Genomic DNA, 21,105 nt, shown 5'->3' on the forward strand with positions numbered 1-21,105 from the left:
GTGACATGTCCCTGCTGATTCCTTCCTGCGCGGAGAACAGGCGTGCCCATAGAATACAGATGTGATGTGCCCCTCCGCTCCATCCCGACACCACCACTTTCTCTGAAAAGACATAAGAGGGGACATGTAGACGGCACTGGGGGACACTGGTTCTGAACGGACAGAGGAGGTCCTGAGGTGGAATAGCCTCCCTAAAACAGTGAGAGACTGGAGACTCTTAGCAGACGGACGATCTGAGAGTAGTCGGGGGTCCCCCATGAAATGGAGGGGGCCCCTCTCAGCCCAGGTGGGGTACAACAATCTGCCAGTGTGTTTGGAGGAGCTAGGGTTTCCTTCTGAGTTCAACTCCCCCACCTGCTGAGTGTGACTTCAGGGAGACTGCCAGGCTGGCCAAAGCCTCCCAAGCTCCCTCAACCAACATCTCTCACCTGTGTCTCCAAGGTGACTGCTGTCATTATCTCCATTTTGCAGGAGAGAAAACTGAGGCTTGGAGACATGGTGATCCAGGCTGTGAGAGCCTAGGCCTGCTGATTTCCGAGCCAGGATTCACACTCACTTCCTCCTCCTTCTCCGCAGGTCCGGACCCTGGTGGCTGACTTTTCCATTGTTTTCTCCATCTTGCTGTTCTGTGGAATCGATGCCTGTTTTGGCCTGCAAACCCCCAAGCTGCATGTGCCGAATGTCATCAAGGTTTGCTCCTTGATCTGGGCAGTCACTCTGCCTGCCTCCTACCTGCAAGGTCCCCTTTGTGTTCATCAAACCTTTCCCTCTCAGCCAAGAGACCCTGTGTGTACTCTAGCCCTTTGTGTATGCCTCCCGGAGGTGATCATCTGAGAGGTGGGTGGGGACATATTACCATAATACACGGCTGTGGGCCTTTAGAGTGGGAAAGACTCTGAAATCTCCCCTCCAAGCCAGCAGAAGCCTCGGGGGTTCTGTCAGAGGATTTCTGATCCTCTGCCTGTGGCAGTCTACAAACTGGGCCAACTGAGATCTGTCCAAAGTGATTCCTTAGAATGGTCATCCCCAAAGGGTGACACTGTACTAGTGTCAGATTGTTCTGGGTGGGCATCCTCATGGCCTCCTGTTTCTTCATGGGGCTCCCCTGGTGTGTGGGTCATCTCCATCACCCACATCGACAGCCTCAAGATGGAGACAGACCAGTGCCTCAGGGAAGCAGGCCCAAGTTCCTGGGGGTTAGGTAGGAAGGATCTTAAAAATGCAGATTCTTACGCCGGGTGGTGGTGGTGCACGCCTTTAATCCCAGCACTCAGGAGGCAGAGGCAGGCGGATATCTGTGAGATCCGCCTGCCCGGCCTAAATTCTTTTTTTTTTAATATTTTATTTATTTATTGTGCATACAGCCTTCTGCCTGCAGGCCATCAGAGGGTACCAGATTTCATTCATTTCATTCAAGGTGGTTGTGAGCCACCATGTGGTTGCTGGGAATTGAACTCAGGACCTCTAGAAGAACAGTTAGTGCTCTTAACTGCTGAGCCATCTCTCCAGGACCCCCAGCACAAATTCTTAACATGCAAACTGATATTTGACTTTTTACAGACAGCCCTGGGAGCTCCTTAGGCAGATGGCTTGGCAGAGGCAGGGGCAGGGGCAGGGGCAGGGGTAGGGGCAGGGGCAGAGGCAGAGGCAGCACTAGGCTGTAGCAGATTTTTTTCTCTTGAACCACCAACCAGCTCCCACATCAAGACACAGACTTCTTATTAGTTATGAATGCTTGGCCTTATCTTAGCTCTTATTTCTTTCTGGCTCTTATAACTTACATTATCCTGTTTCTGTTCATCTATGTTTGCCTTGGGGCTTTTTACCTTTCTGTCTTTCTGTATGTCCTACTTTCCTGCTTCTCGTGTTTGGCTGGCTGGTGACTGCCTGGCCTCCGGCCCTGGGAGTATACCTCTCTTTCTCCCTCATTCTTCTCCCTCGTTCTCCTCTTCCTCCTCCTCCTCTTCCTCTCTCCCCACCAGCCCCACCTATCCCTCTCCTGCCTAACTATTAGTGGTTCAGCTTTTTATTGGATCAATCAGGTGCCTTAGGCAGGCAAGGTAAAACAAATGCAACACATCTTTACATAGTTAAACAGATGCAGCACAAACAAATGTAAAACATCCTTACATCATTAACAAAGGCAGCAGAAACAAAGGTAACACATCTTTGCCTACTTAAAATAATAGTCCCCAACACTAGGCCCATCAGGTACTTCCTTGCTTTGTTCTGTCTGGCCTCCTTTTTGCCATTGGTCTTTTTGTGCAGAATGGCTACATATGCCCTCCTGGCTGCCCTCCGGTCCTTGCCTGTTTTCCCAGGGTGTTGCAGCCTGTTTAGTTCTGTGTAGCCCCAACGTGTCTGAGCTCCATCCATGCCCACCTGCTTCTGTGATTCTCTTTAAGGTTGCAGGTTCCTGGCATCTTTGAGGGGGAAATATTGTAGCTGAAAGGTGCCTCCAAGTGGGGAGGGAGCAGTGATGAGAAGGGACACAGGCAAGTGTCTGGGACAAAAGAGAGGGGAACAGGCCTCTCCACTTCCTCCACTCAGCCCACACGGCCTGACCGAGGCTGGTTTATTGCCCCCTTTGGGAAGAACCCTTGGTGGGTGTACCCTGCGAGCATCCTGCCCGCCCTGCTGGTGACCATCCTGATCTTCATGGACCAGCAGATCACTGCTGTCATTGTCAACCGGAAGGAGAACAAGCTGAAGGTAAGGCTGAGCCAGGAGCACGGTTGGGGGTAGAGGAAGGGCATTCTTCCCTTCATACTTTGAGAAGATAAGTCCCACTTTAGTGTCTCAGGTGAGAGACACATGCCCTTGAACAGGACCAAGGTGACTCTGTCTGAGAACCAGATGCCAGCACAAGCCCCCTGTGTACCTCAAAATGTCTTTGTGGCTGGTGCCTCCTGACACTTGAACTTGAGCTCCTCACACATGCCGATGAGTGTAGGCCTAAAATCAGGAGGCAGAGGAGTTTCCTCAGCCCCATGCTTCCTAGAGATCCCCTCCCTGCCTTCGGCTCTGAGAAGACTCAGGTCACCACTGACTGCCTCACTTAGCCTGGACCACTCTACGCTGGTCCCTTACCTAAGAACAACAGAGAGGCTGTGGCCGGTGGGCACGAGCTCTTCTCCCCAGAGACCAAACCCAGGGCCTTGCCAAGCCTGAACATCCCTCTCTCCACACCTGTGTCCCTGGCTCAATTTTTTTAGACCAGGTGGCAACTAAAGCCACCTTTAGGAGTGGTGAGGCCCAAACACCTAAGTCCTCAGGGTGAGTGCCTTAGTGGGGCCAGAATACACTCTGGAATGCATGGGGAGCCCTTGGACCATGACCCACAAAACAGTTACTTTGGGAAGGATAAGGTCCCCAGAAGCCTCTCCTGTCCCACTGTCCTGCAGAAGGCCGCCGGCTACCATCTGGACCTGTTCTGGGTGGGCATCCTCATGGCCCTGTGCTCCTTCACGGGGCTCCCCTGGTATGTGGCTGCCACGGTCATCTCCATTGCCCACATCGACAGCCTCAAGATGGAGACAGAGACCAGTGCTCCCGGGGAGCAGCCCCAGTTCCTGGGGGTCAGGTAGGACAGAGCAGGCGCGAGCCACTTGACTGGGAGTAGACACTGTAGGGGAAGGGAAGGTGTTTTTCCTCGAGGTATTTGGGCATTCTCTGTGACCACTGAAACCTCAGCCTGGAGGAGAGAGGTGAAAGTTCAATTCTATCAATTCTTTCGTTGTTGTGGTTGTTTTTGGTTTTCGAGAACAGGGTTTCTCTGTGTAGCCCTGGCTGTCCTGGAAGTCACTCTGTAGACCAGGCTGACCTTGAACTCACAGAGATTTGCCTGCCTCTGCCTCCTGAGTACTGGGTTTAAAGGTGTGCACTACCACCCCTTGGACAATTCTAAATGATACTTTTTTTTTAGTAGTCCCCAGTATGAACACACACACACACACACACACTCTCTCTCTCTCTCTCTCTCTAGATCAGCGGTTCTCAACCTTACTAATGCTGCGATCCTTTAATACAGTTCCTCGTGTCATGGTGAACCCCCTCCCACCATAAAATTATTCCATTGCTACTTCAAAACTATAATTTTGCTGCTGTAATGAATTGTAACATAAGTATCTGGTCGCAATCTGCAGGTTGAGAACCGCTGCTCCAGAGTCTCACTCATGGACCACTGTTGAGCCTCTTGCCTCTCTCTCTGGCTTTCCTGAAGGACCCTCTAGAGGTCTCCCCATTGGTTCACATCCTGCTTAGCCACCATACCTCCTGAGAGCCTTCCTGGACCCATCCAGGGTTCCAGTCTGTAGCCCTGGCTTGTCACTTCTGTTCTTCTCCTTGACTCTCTGTTCTTGCCCCGTGTCAGATCACAAACGGTTCATACAGCGAAGCTCCAAGGTCCATGCCAGACACTGGTGTTCTCCAAAATGGCTTCCCTGGGAACTTCCTGTGTCCTTGGGACACACAGACTACCTGGGCATGCCTTGAGGGAGACCTCTTTGCTTGGTTGCAGTGCTCAAGACTGGCCTGGGTAGAGACCTTTCTCAGTCCCCTCCCTGGACCTATGCCATCTGCCCAGAGCCTACAGCTCCAGTCTGGGTTGTGCCAGGGCCTATTTGCACCTGGCCCTGCTGCCTCCTCCACCAGCAGTCAGACTCCTTCCCCGGGTCGTCATCAGCTGTGATTCCCAGGGGTAGGAACTGAACACTAAAGCAGAGCACTAAGCCCTTTACAACCTCCCAATAGCGGTGTTGTCATCGACTATAGTCAGCTCGGCGCTCATGGCCTTGCCTAATGCCCACGTGTAAGTAGCAGAGCCAAGAGCGGACCTAAGTCCAACTCAAGCTCAAGCACGCAGCTGTTGGGCACTACACTGAACAGCTTCCCTGGCACTCCTCAAAATGCCCTGACCTAGGTTAGGTGCTCCCCACCTTTTCCAGCCAAGACTGGGCTTGAGCTGCCAGGCAGAGCCCAATGAAGCAACCCCTCAAGTCCATAGTGTGGGACATAGTAAGCTTCAAATCCAATGGAAGAGCTGAAGGGGCTGGGAACAGCCACTGAGTGTCTTCCAGGTCACCACTGACTGTGTGCTTGTCTCCGCCAGGGAGCAGAGAGTGACTGGCATCATGGTTTTCATCCTGACAGGCATCTCCGTCTTCCTGGCTCCTATCCTAAAGGTGAGGCTCTACCCCATCACCCACAGGCCCAAGGGCCCCTGGCCTGCAGGCCATAAGAAAGGCAAGATGTGAACAGGCCATGGTGGCATTTCATCATTCACCATTTTCTGTGATGCTACATGGGCTGTTAGCATTACTGCTGTCCTGTCTGCTCTGCCCCGGCCCTTCCAGGGGCCACTGTCACCAGGGAAGTCTACAGTGTTGTTTTCCTACTTAGTTAAAGATCTCCAGAGGCGGGCAGTCCACATTGCCATGGTTTGGGCTCACTCCAGATCTTCCTGCTTTGCCCATTTTCTGAATGTAAACTTTGCATAGAGGACCCCCTAGGCTGTACAAGACCAATCTCCATCTCTCCATCTTTTATATCTTGGGCACACAAGCGACATTCCCCCAGATTTTTGAAACCCTTCTTACTCACTTCCCAGCAGCTAGAGGACACTATAGCAGCGCTGCATTCAAGGCTGCGTCCTTCAGGAGATGCCCTTTCCAGTCAGGAATGAGGTAATCCTGACAGGCCGCACTGCTCTCTCTTCTTTGCCACATCCAGTTGTCTATTAATGGTCCATTCCTTCCATCAATACCCACAGAAGATTCCCGTGTGTGTGTGTGTGTGTGTGTGTGTGTGTGTGTGTGTGTACTTGTGCACATCTGTGTGCATGTGCACACATGTGTCCGTGTGCACATGTATATACGTGAATGAGTATGGACACCACCCATGGAAGCCAGAAGTGTCAGATTCTCCTGGGGTTTGTGAGTCACCCAACATGGGTGCTGAGAATTGAACCCAGGTTCTCTGCAAAAGCAGTATGTGTTCTTAACTCCTGAGCTATCTCTATGGTTTCTCTAATTTTTTTTTTTGAGACAGAGTCTCTCACTGAATCTGGAGCTCACACATTTGGCCAGGCAGGCCGGCAAGCTCAAGGGTTTCTCTCATTTCTACCTCCACAGTGCTGGGATAACAAATATGTCCCTCCACACTCGGCCTTTTCACTTGGGGTTGGGGTTTAAACTCAGGCCCTTCTGTTTGTGTGGCAAGCACTTTACTGAAGGAGCCATCTCTGCCACGCAAGACTTTCCTTTCTTATTAAACTGAGTCCACTTTTGTTGCTGTTCCTTCCTCCCACCTTCTAATCTCTTAAGTCAGCCAGTTTTGAGGTGGCCTTGCAAGAACAGAGTGAACAGCCAGACGTGCATGATTCACTCACTGACAAGTGTTTCTGGCTTGCAAATAGATGCTGGGCACATCTGAGTGGTGGCTGTGCTGCTGGGTCCTTCAAAGGAACGTCTCCGTTGTGTGCATAGATCACACGCAGGTGGACAGATGGTCTCCTTTATTTTACAGTGGTTCTTTGCAGGCTAGGGAGACAGTTCGTTGAGTAAGGGTACCTGCTGCTGAGGCTGCCAGTCTGAGTTTGATACCCTGGAAGGAGAGAACCAACTCTTGAAAGCTGTCCTCTGACCTTCATACAAGCTCAGTGACCTGCACACAGGAATACACACACACACACACACACACACACACACACACTCAGTCAATCAATAAATAGAAGCTGGAGAGCTGGCTCAGTGGTTAAGAGCACTGGTTGCTTTTGCAGAGGACCTGGGTTTGGTTCCCAGCACCCACATAGCAGCTCACAAACATCTGTAATTCCAGTTTCAGAGGATCTGACACCCTCTTCTGGCCTCAGTGGGCACCAGGTATACATGTTGCATATATGTTTACATGTGAGCAAAAAACTAGTACACATAAAGTAAAAATTAAATCTGTTTTGCAATGAGCATATTATGTTTTTAAATTTGATTAAGCGAATACATGTAAAATAAAATACACTTTTAAGAGCCAGGCCTGATAGCCCAGGCCTCTAACTTGGGAAAATGATGCAAAGAGTTACAAGTTCAAGGCCAGCCTGTGCTACAGAGTGAGTTCAGTGCTGGCTTCAACACAAAATAAATAGTGCAGTGAAGACGGGGGGGGGGGTAGGGGGGACGGTCATGGGACTGGGGGGATGGACAGAGCAGTGGCAGAGGGCTCCCCTGGCACTTGCAAGGCCCTGATATGATCACAAGCAAACGAAGGACCACTTTTATGGTCCCAGGGATGGAACTCAGGGTCTTGTGAATGCCAGACAGTGCTCTGCAATTGAGCTATATTCCCAGACCATTTTGTTTGTACATTTTTACGTGTGTGTGTGTGTGTATGTGTTCAAGCACGCACTCACGCACATGCGCATGTGATATGTGGTGTATGACATATGTGAGTGTCAGAATACAACTTGTAGTTCTTTCTTGCCACCTGTGTGTCCCCAGGATTGAACTTGGATTGTTAGGCTCAGCAACAGGAAACCGTGTTTGCTGGGCATTTCCCTGGCCCCATTGTATATTTTAAATGTCCAAGGAATGTTCACTTTTCTGAAAAAGTCTCCAAAGAACTATTGGTGTTTGTCCTGATACACAAGTGTGTGTGTCAAAAACAACAACAACAACAAAAAAAACCCCAATAGTCTAAAAAGAGTGTGATTCAGTGACCCAAGGTTGCTCCCAACACTCTGCAGACAGCAGCTCCCATCTCCCAGGGACAGTCTCAGACTGCAGTCCAGTTGCGGGTGTGCTCAGCAATCCAGCCATCCCACATCAGCATTTCTCTGTGTTTGAACTGACCATAAGGCTGCTAGAAAATTCTGCTGTGGTCTCTGTCCTTCCATTCCATTTACAATGTGATCAATTCTTTTATGAGCACATTTATTACATCCTGTATATAATGGCCAGTATTTTGTGCTCATAATTTTGACATCTGATTTTGCTCTAATACCATCTGTGCTCTTGTCTAGGGCATCAGGCCCATAGCAGTATAAAGAAAAGAACTGAAATTAGGGTTGGGGTGGAGCTCAGTGTCACCGGGCTTACCTAGCACAGGTACGGAACTGGGTTCTGTCCACAGTGGAGGATCAGGACCATAAATCATAGGATTTCTGGTTTGAGCATATCCAGGTGTACACCTTCCTATAAATGAAGGCTTTGGCATCTGGAGAAGTGGTTCAGTAGGTAAGAGAGCTTGCTGCTCTTCCCAAGGACTTGAGTTTGCATCTCAGCACCCACAACAGGCAGCCCATAACCACCTGTAACTCCAATTCCAGGGAGCCCAACACCCCTCTTCTGGCCTCTGAGAGCACACACACACATGTAGCATACACTCACACACACACAACTTAAAATAAAAAAAAACTTTTAAATAGGATTTCAAAAGAATTAAGTTTTTTTTCCAGCTAATACTGAACAGCTACAACACTCACAAGAGCATCAAAACTGGGTCCTAAGACAGTGCTACCCCAAGAAGCAGAAGTACAGGCTGGGGTGCTGCTGACATGGGACCCGGCAACTGTGAGAAGGCAACCATGAATGTGGTGCCCTGAGGTTGGGTTAGGAACTTCCCGGGGCTCTGGGTGCTGGGGTTTCAAAATTCTAGGGCTGTAGCTCAGCTAGTAGAACACTTGCTGAGTGTATGTGAACCCTGAGTGTGTGCGAACCCTTGAGTGTAGCTCAGCTAGTAGAACACTTGCTGAGTGTATGTGAACCCTGAGTGTGTGCGAACCCTTGAGTGTAGCTCAGCTAGTAGAACGCTTGCTGAGTGTATGTGAACCCTTGGGCTCCGTTTTCGTTCCATCACAGCCCTGCAGAAACCAGGTACAGTGTGATACAGTTTGATATCTAATGACAAATTCCTCTCATCTCTTTGTTTTATTGATTTTGATTACTTTTTTAAAAAGATTTATTCGAGAGTTCCAGGACAGCCTCTAAAACAATACAGAGAAACCCTGTCTCGAATAACCAAAAAAAAAAAAAGATTTATTTGCCCAGTGGTGATGGTTCACACCTTTAATTCCAGCACTCAGGAGGCAGAGGCAGGCGGATCTCTGTGAGTTCAAGTCCAGCCTGGTCTACAAGAGCTAGTTCCAGAACAGCCTCCAAAGCCACAGAGAAATCCTGTCTCAAAAAAAAAAAGATTGATTGATTGATTGATTGATTATGTATACAGTGTTCTGTCTGCATGTATCCTTGCAGGCCAGAAGCACAAGATCTCATTACAATGATTGTGAGCCATCATGCGGTTGCTGGGAATTGAACTCATGACCTCCGGAAGAGCAGTCAGCGCTCCTAACCCAGTCCCTTGACTACTTTTTTTTAAAGACTTATTTTTATTTATATGAATGTCTGTGTGAGTGTATGCCATGTAGTTTGGGTGCCGTCAGAAGCCAGAGGAGGGCATTGGAGCACCCTGGAGCAGGAATTACAGGCCGTTGTGAGCCACCCAATGTGGGTGCTGAGAGCAGAACTCAGGTTCTCTGGAAGGGCAGTGAGCACTCTAGATCCCTGGGCGACCTCCGCAGCACATGACCCTTGTTCTTTTACTTCTAAAAATAGTGTCTCACTATGTAACCCTGAGTGGCCTGGAACCTGAGATACGGGCCAGGCTGGTCTCAAACTTCCTATAGTTCTGCTATTGAAGTCTCTTAAGTGCTGGGATAACGAAGATGAGCCATGCCAGGTGGTGGTGGCGCACGCCTTTAATCCCAGCACTCGGGAGGCAGAGGCAGGCGGATCTCTGTGAGTTTGAGACCAGCCTGGTCTACAGAGTGAGTTCCAGGACAGCCTCCAAAACAATACAGAGAAACAAATCCCAACAAAACAAACAACAACAACAAAGGCACAAAAAAACAAGCCACAATACTGACTTATTTTTAAGATCTTCTTTCAGTTGCTGCCATACTTAAAATGCAGTTTGCACAGTGTTAACATATTAACTTTTTATGTTGTCTTATTTTTTTCTCTTTATTTTTTTTTCTCAAGACATGGTTTCTCTGTGACTTTGGAAGCTATTCTGGAACTAGCTCTTGTAGACCAGGCTGGTCTTGAACTCACAGAGATCCACCGGCCTCCTCCTGAGTGGTGGCGGGATGTTGTTTTATAATTAGGACATTTTCTCACAAGCCATGTGTTAGCAGGAAAATGCAAGGGCCATCTAAATCCCTTTTTAACTTTTAGCTCAAATGCCTTGGGGTTGAAGTTTACAACACCTAGATCCAACTCTTTCTTAGTGCTTAAAAATCAATAGTCTAACAGAGCACTGGCTTGCTTGGATGTCTTGACACTCTTTTCCTTTAAAGATTTATTTTACTTTTAAACATTGTGCGTATGTGTGTCTGTGTGTGCACATGTGCACTTGAACGCAGGTGCCGGTGGAGGATGCCCTGGAGCTGGAGTTACAGGTGGTTGTGAGCCTCTAGATGTGGGTGCTGGTGCTCTTAACTGAAGCCATCCCTCCAGTCACTGTCCCAACGTTCTTAAATGGCACCTCTAAGTTAGGCGACCATGTTGGTATCAAACTTTGTGCTTTCCAAAGTGTTTTACCAGGCCCTCCTAAGAACAGGCAGGCTCAAGCTCAGCTTGCCAGGGTTGCTTCGGTGGTTGTCAGCTGAGGCAGAAGTGGGAAGGATCTGGCAGGATCGAGTAGCTTTCCCTCTTGCTGGGAGGAGTAACCCCCATCACATAGGTTCTGAGTGGCCCAGAGAGCGGCCAGTCCTGAAAAGCAGCTGCATGCTGGCGTTGTCACCCAAGCAGGAAGAGGAGTGCTGTTCCTCCCTCATGGCCCCCCTCACATTCTCTGGCTTCAGATTTGCTCTTGGACCCTCGGCTCCTCCAAAGTCAGGCCTCTGCAGTTGGCTGATGTCATCACCAAATAGCCAAGGACCCTCCCCAGCCCAAAACCTCTGTTCTCTTTGCAGTACATCCCCATGCCAGTGCTCTATGGAGTCTTCCTCTACATGGGTGTAGCCTCCCTGAATGGCATCCAGGTAAGACTGCACCCTCCCCAGGCTAATGTGACCTAGAGTCAGAGCTTCCTGTCTAGTTGTGTGATACCAAGTCTCTAAATGCTTGCTGCCCCGATTCTATAAAAGGATAATGGAAATGATACTTCCTCCATCGACTGTGCCAACAAAATGACTATACCAGGCACTTCACAGGTATCATACAATCTATGTCATTAGGCCCTTGGATCCCATTTTACAGGTGGAGAAACTGAGACAGATGAAGCTAACATTAATGAACATTTCCTCCCCACTTCCCTAAGGATACTCTACAAAAGAAAAGATTTTGTCTCATTCTGACACACTGAGGCTAGGGTCCCTGGGCAGTTTGTGCTGCAGTTAAGTTTGTTGCTTTTTCCTTAATTAAGGACCACATTCACATTCCTCCAGGCTATTTCCTTTATCTGGTGCCCTACCCTATTTTTTTATTATGTATACAATGTTCTCCCTGAATGCATGCCTGCATGCCAGAAAAGGGCATCAGATCTCATTACAGATGGTTGTGAGCCACCATGTTATTGCTGGGAATTGAACTCAAAACCTCTGGAAGAGCATCCAGCACTCTTAACCTCTGAGCAATCTCTCCAGCCCCCTACCCTATGTTATACACGCCTAGATTCCGATAGCCTGTCATGACTAGGAGTCCTCTCTCCGAGGCCCTACCAGATCATCACTTCCCCAGCTCTGTAGCCTTTGGCCCAGGAGCATGACCTCCCAGTTGAATCCTATGCCATATTCTTGCCAGTTCTGGGAACGCTGTAAGCTTTTCCTCATGCCAGCCAAGCACCAGCCAGACCACGCCTTCCTGCGCCACGTGCCCCTTCGCCGGATCCACCTGTTCACCCTGGTGCAGATTCTCTGCCTGGCACTGCTCTGGATCCTCAAGTCAACCATGGCTGCCATCATCTTCCCAGTCATGGTGAGGAGGGTGTGGGCTCCTTAGCAGACTGGGCGGGGCAGTGCCACCAAGAGGTTCAGGGCCAGTGAGCAGAGAAGAGTGCCAGAGTAACAGGACCCTGCAGGGACAACCCATAAACTGAGTCCAGGGCAAAAGTCACCAACCTCCCCTGGTGGGCAAGTGGGATGGGGTGGGATTGGAGAAGCAAGACAAAGCAGAAAGCCAAGCTCCCCATGGTGAACTTCAAGCTGGTTAGAAATAGAAGTATAATAGTAAGCTTTTCATTGTGCAGAACCACTGCATTTGAAAAGATGAATGGATCGTGACGGGCAGAGACCAGATTCCTAGATTCAAGAACTTGAGAATGTATCCTGGGCAGGGTGGCACTGGCTGCAATCCCAGCACTAGGGATGCTGTGATCTCAGGGGCTTGCTGGCTCGTTAGTCTTGAGGACATTGGGATGGCTGCAAAGACACTAACCGCAAAGGGCCCCTGAACTCAACCAAGGAGAAAACACAAGCTCACAGTTTTCTCTGAGCTCCCACAAAACTTCAGCCTTTCTGACCATCTTCCCAACCCAGATCCTGGGCCTCATCATTGTTCGAAGGCTCCTGGACTTGATTTTCTCCCAGCACGACCTGGCCTGGATTGACAACATCCTCCCAGAGAAGGAGAAACAGGAGACAGACAAGAAGAAGAAGAGAAGGAAAGGGGTCCATGAAAACACTGACGAGGAGGTGGGGACAGTGAGCAGCCTGGGCAGAGGGCAGAGGCTGGGTGACTCTCTGCTGCTGCTGGGGTGAGGGGTGGTTTTTTGGTGGCCTGAAATAACACCTGACACAGGAGGGATGCCATCTGTGTTGGTCTTGGGTGTTGAGACCCCCATCTGTTCCTGGGAGTATCCTCAGAGTAGTACAAACTGGTGAGCTTCCCTGCCTAGGAACAGGTGATGGCCATACCCACCCTCCTGTTACTGTGGGTTCCTAGGACCATTTTCAACAGCAGCGCAAGTACCTGGGGGCAGCACAGGCTCCAACAGGAAGACAGTTAGGAGGAGGATCTCCAGAGAAAGGAGCAGGCCCAGGGGAGGGGGTCCAGAGGGAACTCACAACAGCCTAACTCCAGGTGGGGTCCTAGTGGCAAGCTTGCCTAGGGCCGGCCCACAGGGTATTAGGGATGGAAGTGGGAGCAACACACATCTCCACTTAAGACAGAATGACCTCCTGGCTGCCCCACCTGCCCTTCTCCTCCTCCTGTGCTAATTTTGCATCTCAGCCCTAAAACTGTCAGGGACTCAAGAGCCAAGGAGTTAGTCCAGACTCTACAGTAAATCTCAAAACGTTAGATAGAAAGATTTCCTGATTCAAGCACTCATTACAAATGATGACAATTGTTCCCCCAAAGGGAACAAAACCTCCCAAGATGTATATATAGTCAACTGTCAAAGGAAATTAAGAAAACCATTCCTACTTTGATCTTGCCTTCTCCTGATACCATGCTCGGTTCCCACTCTCCCCCATTTGACTCAAGCCCATAACCTTCATCTACCATATTCTAGGGGTCTCACCATTTGCAAATGAAGGTTGTTCACAGAGAAATTGTTGCCAAGTGGGGAACAATGCTTAAGCCAGTATTTAACTGTGATGGCTTCATCCTTAGTTGCTGTACTCTTTCAGAAGAGAGCTCTCAAATTAATTTCATGTGCTTTTTTTGGTAAAAAAAAATGTGCAGAGATAAATTTCTGAAAAACAAAGGAGAAATGTTCTGGGACTGGGGATATAGCTCAGTTGGTAGGGCATTTGCTAGCATGCATGAAGCTCTGGGTTCGATTTCTAGTGCCTTATGAACCAGGCATGGGCGTGCATACCTGCCACCCAACACGTAGGAGGTGGAGACAGGAGGATCGGAAATTCAAGGGCATCCCCAGGCACACGGTGTGTTTGAGGCCAGTCTGTGGAGGAAGGAAAAGACCAAGGAAGGAAGAGTCCAGTTGTCTGAAGATTTATCATTTCCTAAATTGTGTATGAATGTGTCAGGGTGTCGGTCTGTGGCCATGTGCATATGAGTGCCTGTGGAAGCCGGAAAAGAGTGTTAGCTCCCTGGAGCTGGATTTACAGGTGATTGTGAGCTGCCCAGTGTGGGGGCTGGAAAGCAAACTCCAGTCTTCTGTAAGTGCAGCTGGAGCTCGTAACTGCTGAACCGTCTCTGCAGCCCTACTCTCCACCAAGTGTCTTTTACAGACAAATGTTTGGTTTCTTCAGTAAACATCTGAGATGTTCCCATGTGCCAGGAATTACTCCAGGCCTGAGAGGAAACATTTTATGATGCATACACTCAGTGAAAAATTGGGATTTGAATCACAGAAACTCATTTTTAAAAGTGCCTTTATGACAGTGTCACTATAGTGTGAGTCACTCACAGCGGCTGCTTACATGGCAGATTAAACTGTTCCAAGTGACATTCCTGGTTGAATTCCCACCTGTCTCCTGGGAACAGTGGGTCTCTAGAACAGTGGTTGCTGTGCCACAGTGCCTCCGTGGGCCCGAGTGTTTGCTGCAGCCCTCACTACCTGGCCTGGGTGGAAAGAGAATGGTGGCTTACACTGTGCGTGTCTGCATCTTCTGTCTCAATGAGGAAGCAGTTGTGTTGGTGTTTATCTCCTATCCCACTGTTTTTCTCCAGCCCCAGTTCCTTCCTCCCTCCATTATAAAGATCCCTATGGAAAGTGTCCCAACTGATCCCCAAAATGGTATCCACTGCATTGCCAGTAAGTAAAACACCTGCTGCCTCTCCCTTTCTACCAACTGCCAATCTTCCCTCTGCCCCCTACTCCCCGACAGACTTTGCCTTGCAGCTCAGTGGTCTAACTGTTTTAGATGTGAGGAACTCCTGGGCTAGGGAGAAATAAAAGTGACTGGCCAAGAGCATAGGAACTCTGCACACATGGAGAGCCCCCCCCACTCCAACAAAAGAGCATCCTGCAGTCTTCACTTAGACAAGACCTCCATTCCTAACTTTCCTTTGGACCCTGTGGCTCTGCTGGTCTTCCTGTTCATGGTTTTAGAACACACCAGTCCAAATGTGGCCCCGGAGCCTCCCACATTTCCCTGAGATTGTGATAACTGAGAGCTCCAGTCAGGGCTAAGTGTTCCCTTGTTAGAGAGCCAGCTGGGTGACTTGTGAGAGCCGCAGGTGCCTGCCACCGCCGACAGCGACGTTGCTTAGGGAGGGTCAGCTTCTGCTTATGAAGACTCTTCTAGATCCTTCACAGCCTCTAATCCTTCCCTAGTGATAGACACCTGTCCTTGGAGTCTTCTGAAAGATAAAACGGAGCCTGATCCTGGGGCTCCTATCATGGGACTCGTCCCTCTCCTCAAAGACCAGTTCTGGGTGGTCAGAGCATCCTGCTGGCACCCTTGGGAGTCCTTGAGGACTTTCTGTCATAGCACAAGGTCACTTCAGGTTCCTTCCTCTCCTGACCCACTTTCCGTCATCCCCTCGAGTCCTTGCCTTCCCTGTGCTTCACTCCTTCCTAACCAGCTGAGAGTCCCCTGTGTGAGGGATTGAGCCTGAAGCCACCCACCTCTGTGAGACCCTGGTATTCCTCATGTGCAACATTGACTGTAGGGACGAGGAGCATGCTGGAGAGCTAGAATGTTCCCCTGTACCCTACTGGACCTGCTCACCACTGGCATTTCCATCTCGCTCCAGGAAAAAGATCTTCCAGTTGGAGTTACTCGTTCTGACTCTTCCTTCAGTGGCTCAGAACTGGATCGAAGGTAAAAGGGCTATTGGGTACTTTTCTTTCTCATGTGCATGGGTTAGGGTTATTGACTGGGCCATAAACAACTTCTCACCCATACACCCATAAGGAAATGACTCCCTCCCCAGAAGCTATAAGCTGCCAGGAGCTTCTCAGCTAAGGGCGAGGTAGACTCGTTGAGTATCAGATCAGAGACTAAGCAGTGACTGAAGGCTTGAGGGTCTAGGACAGCTTTGCTGGCCCACCACTGGGAGACAGGCGGTAAGAAATTTGCTTATAGAAGTCAAGTATAATAAATGTATGTTCTCATCGACTCCAACATGGTTACAATGCACAAGGGAAGTCGGCTTTAAAATACTGGAAGTAAACACAGAAAACAGAAAGCAACAGAGGACATTGAAAACATGGCTTAATTATCTGTCACTGAAAGCTTGTGTGGATAGACACAAAGGACCAAAACATAAGGTACTCTAGGAACAACAGTAGGGTTAGTTATCACAGGTCAGAAAAAGGATCGAGGAAAGAGAACTAGAAAGTTCTAGAAACATTCAGGCAAAGGACTAGGGTAGTAGCCCAGAGGTTATGGCTTGCCTAGCATGTAGAAATCCCTGTTCAATCCCCAAAACTTTATGAAACCCAAGAATGGTGGTACATGCTTGTAATCCACCAGGGGAGCAGAGCCAGGGGAGCAAGAGTTCAAGGCCATGATTTGCTATGAGCAAGTTAAGGCCAGCCTGGGTTATATGAGACCCTGTCTCATTAAAAAAAAGAAAAGTTTTTTTTTCAGGGAAGTATTCAAGGCCCAGATGCCAAGAACTCTCATACCAATGCAATGCCTTGGTATTCTTGATGAGGTGCCATGCATGAAGAGTCTTACATATAGCAGGTCCTGGATGTGACTCCAGCTGCTTGGGTGTCACAGTGTCAGGGTGTGTGGGTGCCTGTAGAGGCCAGAGAGGACATCAGATCCTCCAGAACTGGAATGACAGGTGATTAGGAGCCACCAACATGGGAGCAAGAATACTCCTGGGCAAGAGAAGTGCTCTTAAGCCACTGAGCCCTGTCCCCACAGAGTACGCCTTTACATTAAACAAGAAAAGCTTACACTAAATCGGATCTCTATCTTATCTGCAGGCAAGAGCCTAGACCAAGACAGAGAATTTTTTAAAACTTGTTAAATTACACAGAGCAACAGAACAAGTTCATAAATGCAGAGAGTTTGGTTAGCTAGAGATGGCATTTGCCATATGCACTGGTGTTTGCCCAAATCTATGAAAGGAAAAGAGGACTTCACCGGGCGGTGGTGATGCACGCCTTTAGTCCCAGCACTCGGGAGGCAGAGGCAGGCAGATCTCTGTGAGTTCAAGGCCAGCCTGGTCTACAAGAGCTAGTTCCAGGACAGCCTCCAAAGCCACAGAGAAACCCTGTCTCAAAAAACCAAAACCAACCAAACAAACAAACAAAAAAGAGGACTTCTCTCCAGAGAGGAAAGAGCTCAGTGACAGGACTTGGCTGAACATAAATGAAACCTCAAAGGCATGGGGACTAAGGGGTAGAGGAGGGACTGGCTGGGGACTGAGGGGTGGGGGAGGGGCTGGATGGATGGGGGTGGAGAGGGATGAGCTGGCTAAAGAGATGGGGGCTGGTGAGATGGCTCTCAGGTTAAGTTCACCAACAGCTTTTCCAGAGGACCCAAGTTTGGTTCCTAGCATGGCAGGTTGGAACTATCTATCATTCTAGTTCTGGGGAATCTGAGCCCCTCTTCTGGACTCCCAGACACCAGGCACACATGTGGTGTAGAGACATACATGTAGGCAAACACTTATATACATAAAATGATTTTTTTTTTTGGTTTTTCAAGGCAGGGTTTCTCTATGGCTTTGGAGACTGTCCTGGAACTAGCTCTTGTAGATCAGGCTGGTCTCGAACTCACAGAGATCTGCCTGCCTCTGCCTCCTGAGTGCCGGTATTAAAGGCGAGGGCCACCAAATAATAAAATTGTAAAAACTTGGGGGCTGGAGAAATGGCTCAGTGGTTAAGAGCACTGGCTGCTCTTCCAGAGGACCCAGGTTCAATTCCCAGCCCCTATATGGCAACTCACAAAAATTGTAACTCCAGTTCCAGAGAATCTGACACTGTTATACCAACGCACATAAAATAAAGCTAAATAAATAAATAAACAAACAGTTTTTAAAAGGCTGCCAGGCATGAGGTGCCATACTTGGAGTTGTAGGGGAACTTGCAGACAAAGGCACAGTACATGTGTGAGAACATGCATGGGCACATGTAGAGGTTGATGACCTCAGTAGGTCAGAGTGGGCCAGAGCAGAGGAAGAAAGGCCAGTCCAGGTCATGGGAACAGGCCGAAGGCAACATTGAAAGCATACACACACAGGGATTGGGGGACAATCAAATTGGAAAAGTGGCCTGTTCAAACTAAGCGGTCTCTGCCAAGCCATGGAGTCTGGATGCTGTCCTTTGAACAGTGAGAAGGGAACAGAACAGTGCGATCTATGATTCAGAAAGTTGGCTCTGGCAGCCATTTGAATAGGTTAAGCAGGCTGGGACCAGTTCAGTGACAACAGTGAAAGTCCAGTAGACAGAGGACACTTGAGTCCAAGGATGCAATAAGCTCATGTCTCTCATGCAAAAGCAGGGGAATCAGGAATTCAACATCCATTCTTAGCTACAAGGCAAGTTTGAGGCTACATGAGACCCTGTATCAAAAAACAACACAAAAAGGCCAGCAAGATGACCCAGGAGGTAAAGCCATTTGCCACCAAACCTGGTGACCTGTCTTCAAATAAATGGTGGCCCACACCTTTAATACCAACATTTGGGAGGCAGCAGTTCAAGGTCAGCCTGATCTACACAGCATTACACTTCTGGAAAAAAATAAAATAGAACAGGATCTGAGCCAGGCAGTGGTGGCACACATCTTCAATTCTAGCACTTGAGAGGCAGAGGCAGGAGGTTCTCTATGAGTTCGAAGTCAGCCAGAGCTACACAGAGAAACGCTGTCTTGAAAAACCAAGCAAACCAACAAGCAAACCATGATCTGAGTTTAATCCCTGAAACCTACATGGTAGAAGGAGAAAGTCAACTCCTGCATTACCCTCTGCTACTCAACGCTTATACCCCCCATCAAACACCCATAAGTAAATTCATAATTTTGCTGGGATGGGCTCTCACTTAAGTAGCCCAGATTGGTCTTGAACTCAGATCTGTCAGAGTGCTACCTGGCTTGTAAACCTTTTTCTTTAGAAAGCTTACATGCGTATAATGCACAGACATACATGCAGAAAATAGCCACACACGTTAAAAAAATATTTTTAAGTTGATAAGCAATGACGGAAGTTTTCCGTTAGAGCCCTGTTCAGTGACAGGTGCTGAGCAAACCCAAGACTGGATATTAATTCTTTATTCCCAATTTGTCTTACTCAGCATCACCCTGCACTTCAAAATCTCTTGTCCGGCTTCACCTGCTTTCAGTTACTCACCGAGTCCAGTCTTCATGGTGCCGCAGGTGAAGATAGAGATGGAATCTGACCTTGACTTCACAGACGATGAGGGCTATGGGAGAGGGGTGGGCGGGGAGACTACCCTCTAGCACAGGGCTGCTCTCCCAGGCTGGGGACAGCATGAAAGCTGGCCCAGGCTTCATCTAGAGCGTGTGACAAGCCCTTCAATTGCTTCCTCACCCACTGACCAGACACCTGGAGGCCTATCTGCGACGGTCAAGCTCTACTCTTCCCTTTGCAATTATTAAAACATCCCAAACAGAACCACGTGGCTTAAAATGACCAACATAGATATACCCTTTCTCCTGAAACGAACAGAAGTATCTAGTGACTTAGTATCTTCTATTTAAAGTATTTGCTGATTTAGTATCTTTTAAAGGTTAGATTGAAATCTAAGTAACTTGAAGGTCTGAGTGTGCTCTGAAGGTTTGCAAAGTAATAAGTGGCCGAGAATCATTTTGCCTCATTCTGCTTGAAGTTCAGTCCTCTGTCCAGAGGGCCTGGCTCTGGAGGTGTGGCTGGGCTGTCCACACACTGAAAGGCCAGTTCCAAAATTACTAATGGAAGAACCAGTGAATTTTGTTTGAAATCGGAGCTCACTACATACTCTCAGCTGTCCTGGAACTCCCCATGTAGACCAGGCTGGCTCAGAACTCAGGGCTACCTGTCTCTGGGATTGATTAAAGGCCTGAGCCTTAACTTGCTGAGTGGATTAAGACAAAATAGTGCTCATTAACTGGACTCTTAAAACCACATTAGGTTAACCAAATAACCTGTTAAAGCTTGCCACTGGTTTCATAACCTGGAATCCACTTTTTGATGAATCTGAGTAGGTTTCCCCGATCCCTCCCACACACAATTTTTGAAATCACTAAGGCCCAAATTTCTTTTTTCGAGACAGGGATTCTCTGTATTGTTTTGGAGGTTGTCCTGGAACTCACTCTGTAGACCAGGCTGGCCTCGAACTCTGAGATCCACCTGCCTCCACCTCCAGAGTGCTGGGATTAAAGGTGTGGGCCACCATCGCCCAGCAAGGCCCAATATTTTAATTTCACAAACACTGCCTGTTAGGCAGCTAATGTTGGTAATCAAACTAGTATGTTATACAAGTGGTTGGTAGAAACACCATCCCAACTTGAGGTAAGACTGCCCAGCTCTTCGTTGATCCAAACTCTTTCCAAGATAAAGTTGCTTATCTTCCTCTGTTCCAATCCTGGGAGAGCCAACCTACAAGTTTCAAAGCCCCACTGGTCTGTAATAGCACTCTATCCAGATTAAACTGTAGCGTTTTTACAGACTCAGAGGTAAGTGTGCTTCATTAATCAAACGAGCTGAGAAACCAGGTAGCTTTTAAAAGTTTGGTGTAAATTGATCCATGTAATTTTTACCTTAAATATCACTTGTATTTTGTATATACATTAACATTTTAACCTCAGTAGTCTTTAACATGTTGGCATATTCTCCATTCACTTAAATTTTTTCCATTTCTAATGTAAACAGCACTTCAATAAAATTTAATTGTCTGCTTATCTTACACCATATCTAATAACTGAAGGACATCAACAGTCATGTCCTATAGCATGTATCATACCTGACTTATGAAAATATCCCCAGCAAGGGAGCTGGAGTTAGCTCAGTAGTTAAGGGCACTTGCTGCTTTTGCAGAGGACCTGGGTTTGTGTCCCAGCACCCTTGGGATGGCTCGCAACTATTTGAACCCTAGTTCCAGAAGACCTAAGGCCCTCCTCTGGCCTCCACAAGCACTGCGTGCACATGGCACATACATTCACGCAGGCAAATACACATATACATTCAAACAAACAAACAAGGGTAAAGAGTAAAGCCACTGGCAGAAGAATGAGGGAGAGATAGGTCA

General features: G+C 48.4%; 1 protein-coding gene across 5 annotated transcripts in view; it reads left to right on the forward strand.

The window, feature by feature from the left end:
• Positions 1 to 20,526, forward strand: part of Slc4a5 (solute carrier family 4 member 5) — an 80,414-nt gene extending 59,888 nt beyond the window's left edge. For 4 of the 5 annotated variants that reach the window (XM_013119249.3, XM_040737721.1, XM_013119250.3 and 1 more), the window contains 9 exons: positions 577 to 690; positions 2,551 to 2,712; positions 3,405 to 3,583; positions 5,111 to 5,183; positions 10,964 to 11,032; positions 11,793 to 11,966; positions 12,527 to 12,682; positions 15,657 to 15,724; positions 19,153 to 20,526. In XM_013119249.3, coding sequence (XP_012974703.1) covers positions 577 to 690; positions 2,551 to 2,712; positions 3,405 to 3,583; positions 5,111 to 5,183; positions 10,964 to 11,032; positions 11,793 to 11,966; positions 12,527 to 12,682; positions 15,657 to 15,724; positions 19,153 to 19,318 — 1,161 coding nt within the window. In that variant the 3' untranslated portion in view covers positions 19,319 to 20,526. Of the gene's footprint in view, positions 1 to 576; positions 691 to 2,550; positions 2,713 to 3,404; positions 3,584 to 5,110; positions 5,184 to 10,963; positions 11,033 to 11,792; positions 11,967 to 12,526; positions 12,683 to 14,627; positions 14,713 to 15,656; positions 15,725 to 19,152 lie in introns of all 5 variants that reach the window. The other variant, XM_005078328.4, reaches the window with a different exon arrangement.
• Positions 20,527 to 21,105: the final 579 nt, after the last annotated feature.

This window comes from Mesocricetus auratus, unplaced genomic scaffold (genome assembly GCF_017639785.1).
Source record: "Mesocricetus auratus isolate SY011 unplaced genomic scaffold, BCM_Maur_2.0 Super-Scaffold_100676, whole genome shotgun sequence".
Classification (NCBI taxonomy): Eukaryota; Metazoa; Chordata; class Mammalia; order Rodentia; family Cricetidae; genus Mesocricetus; species Mesocricetus auratus.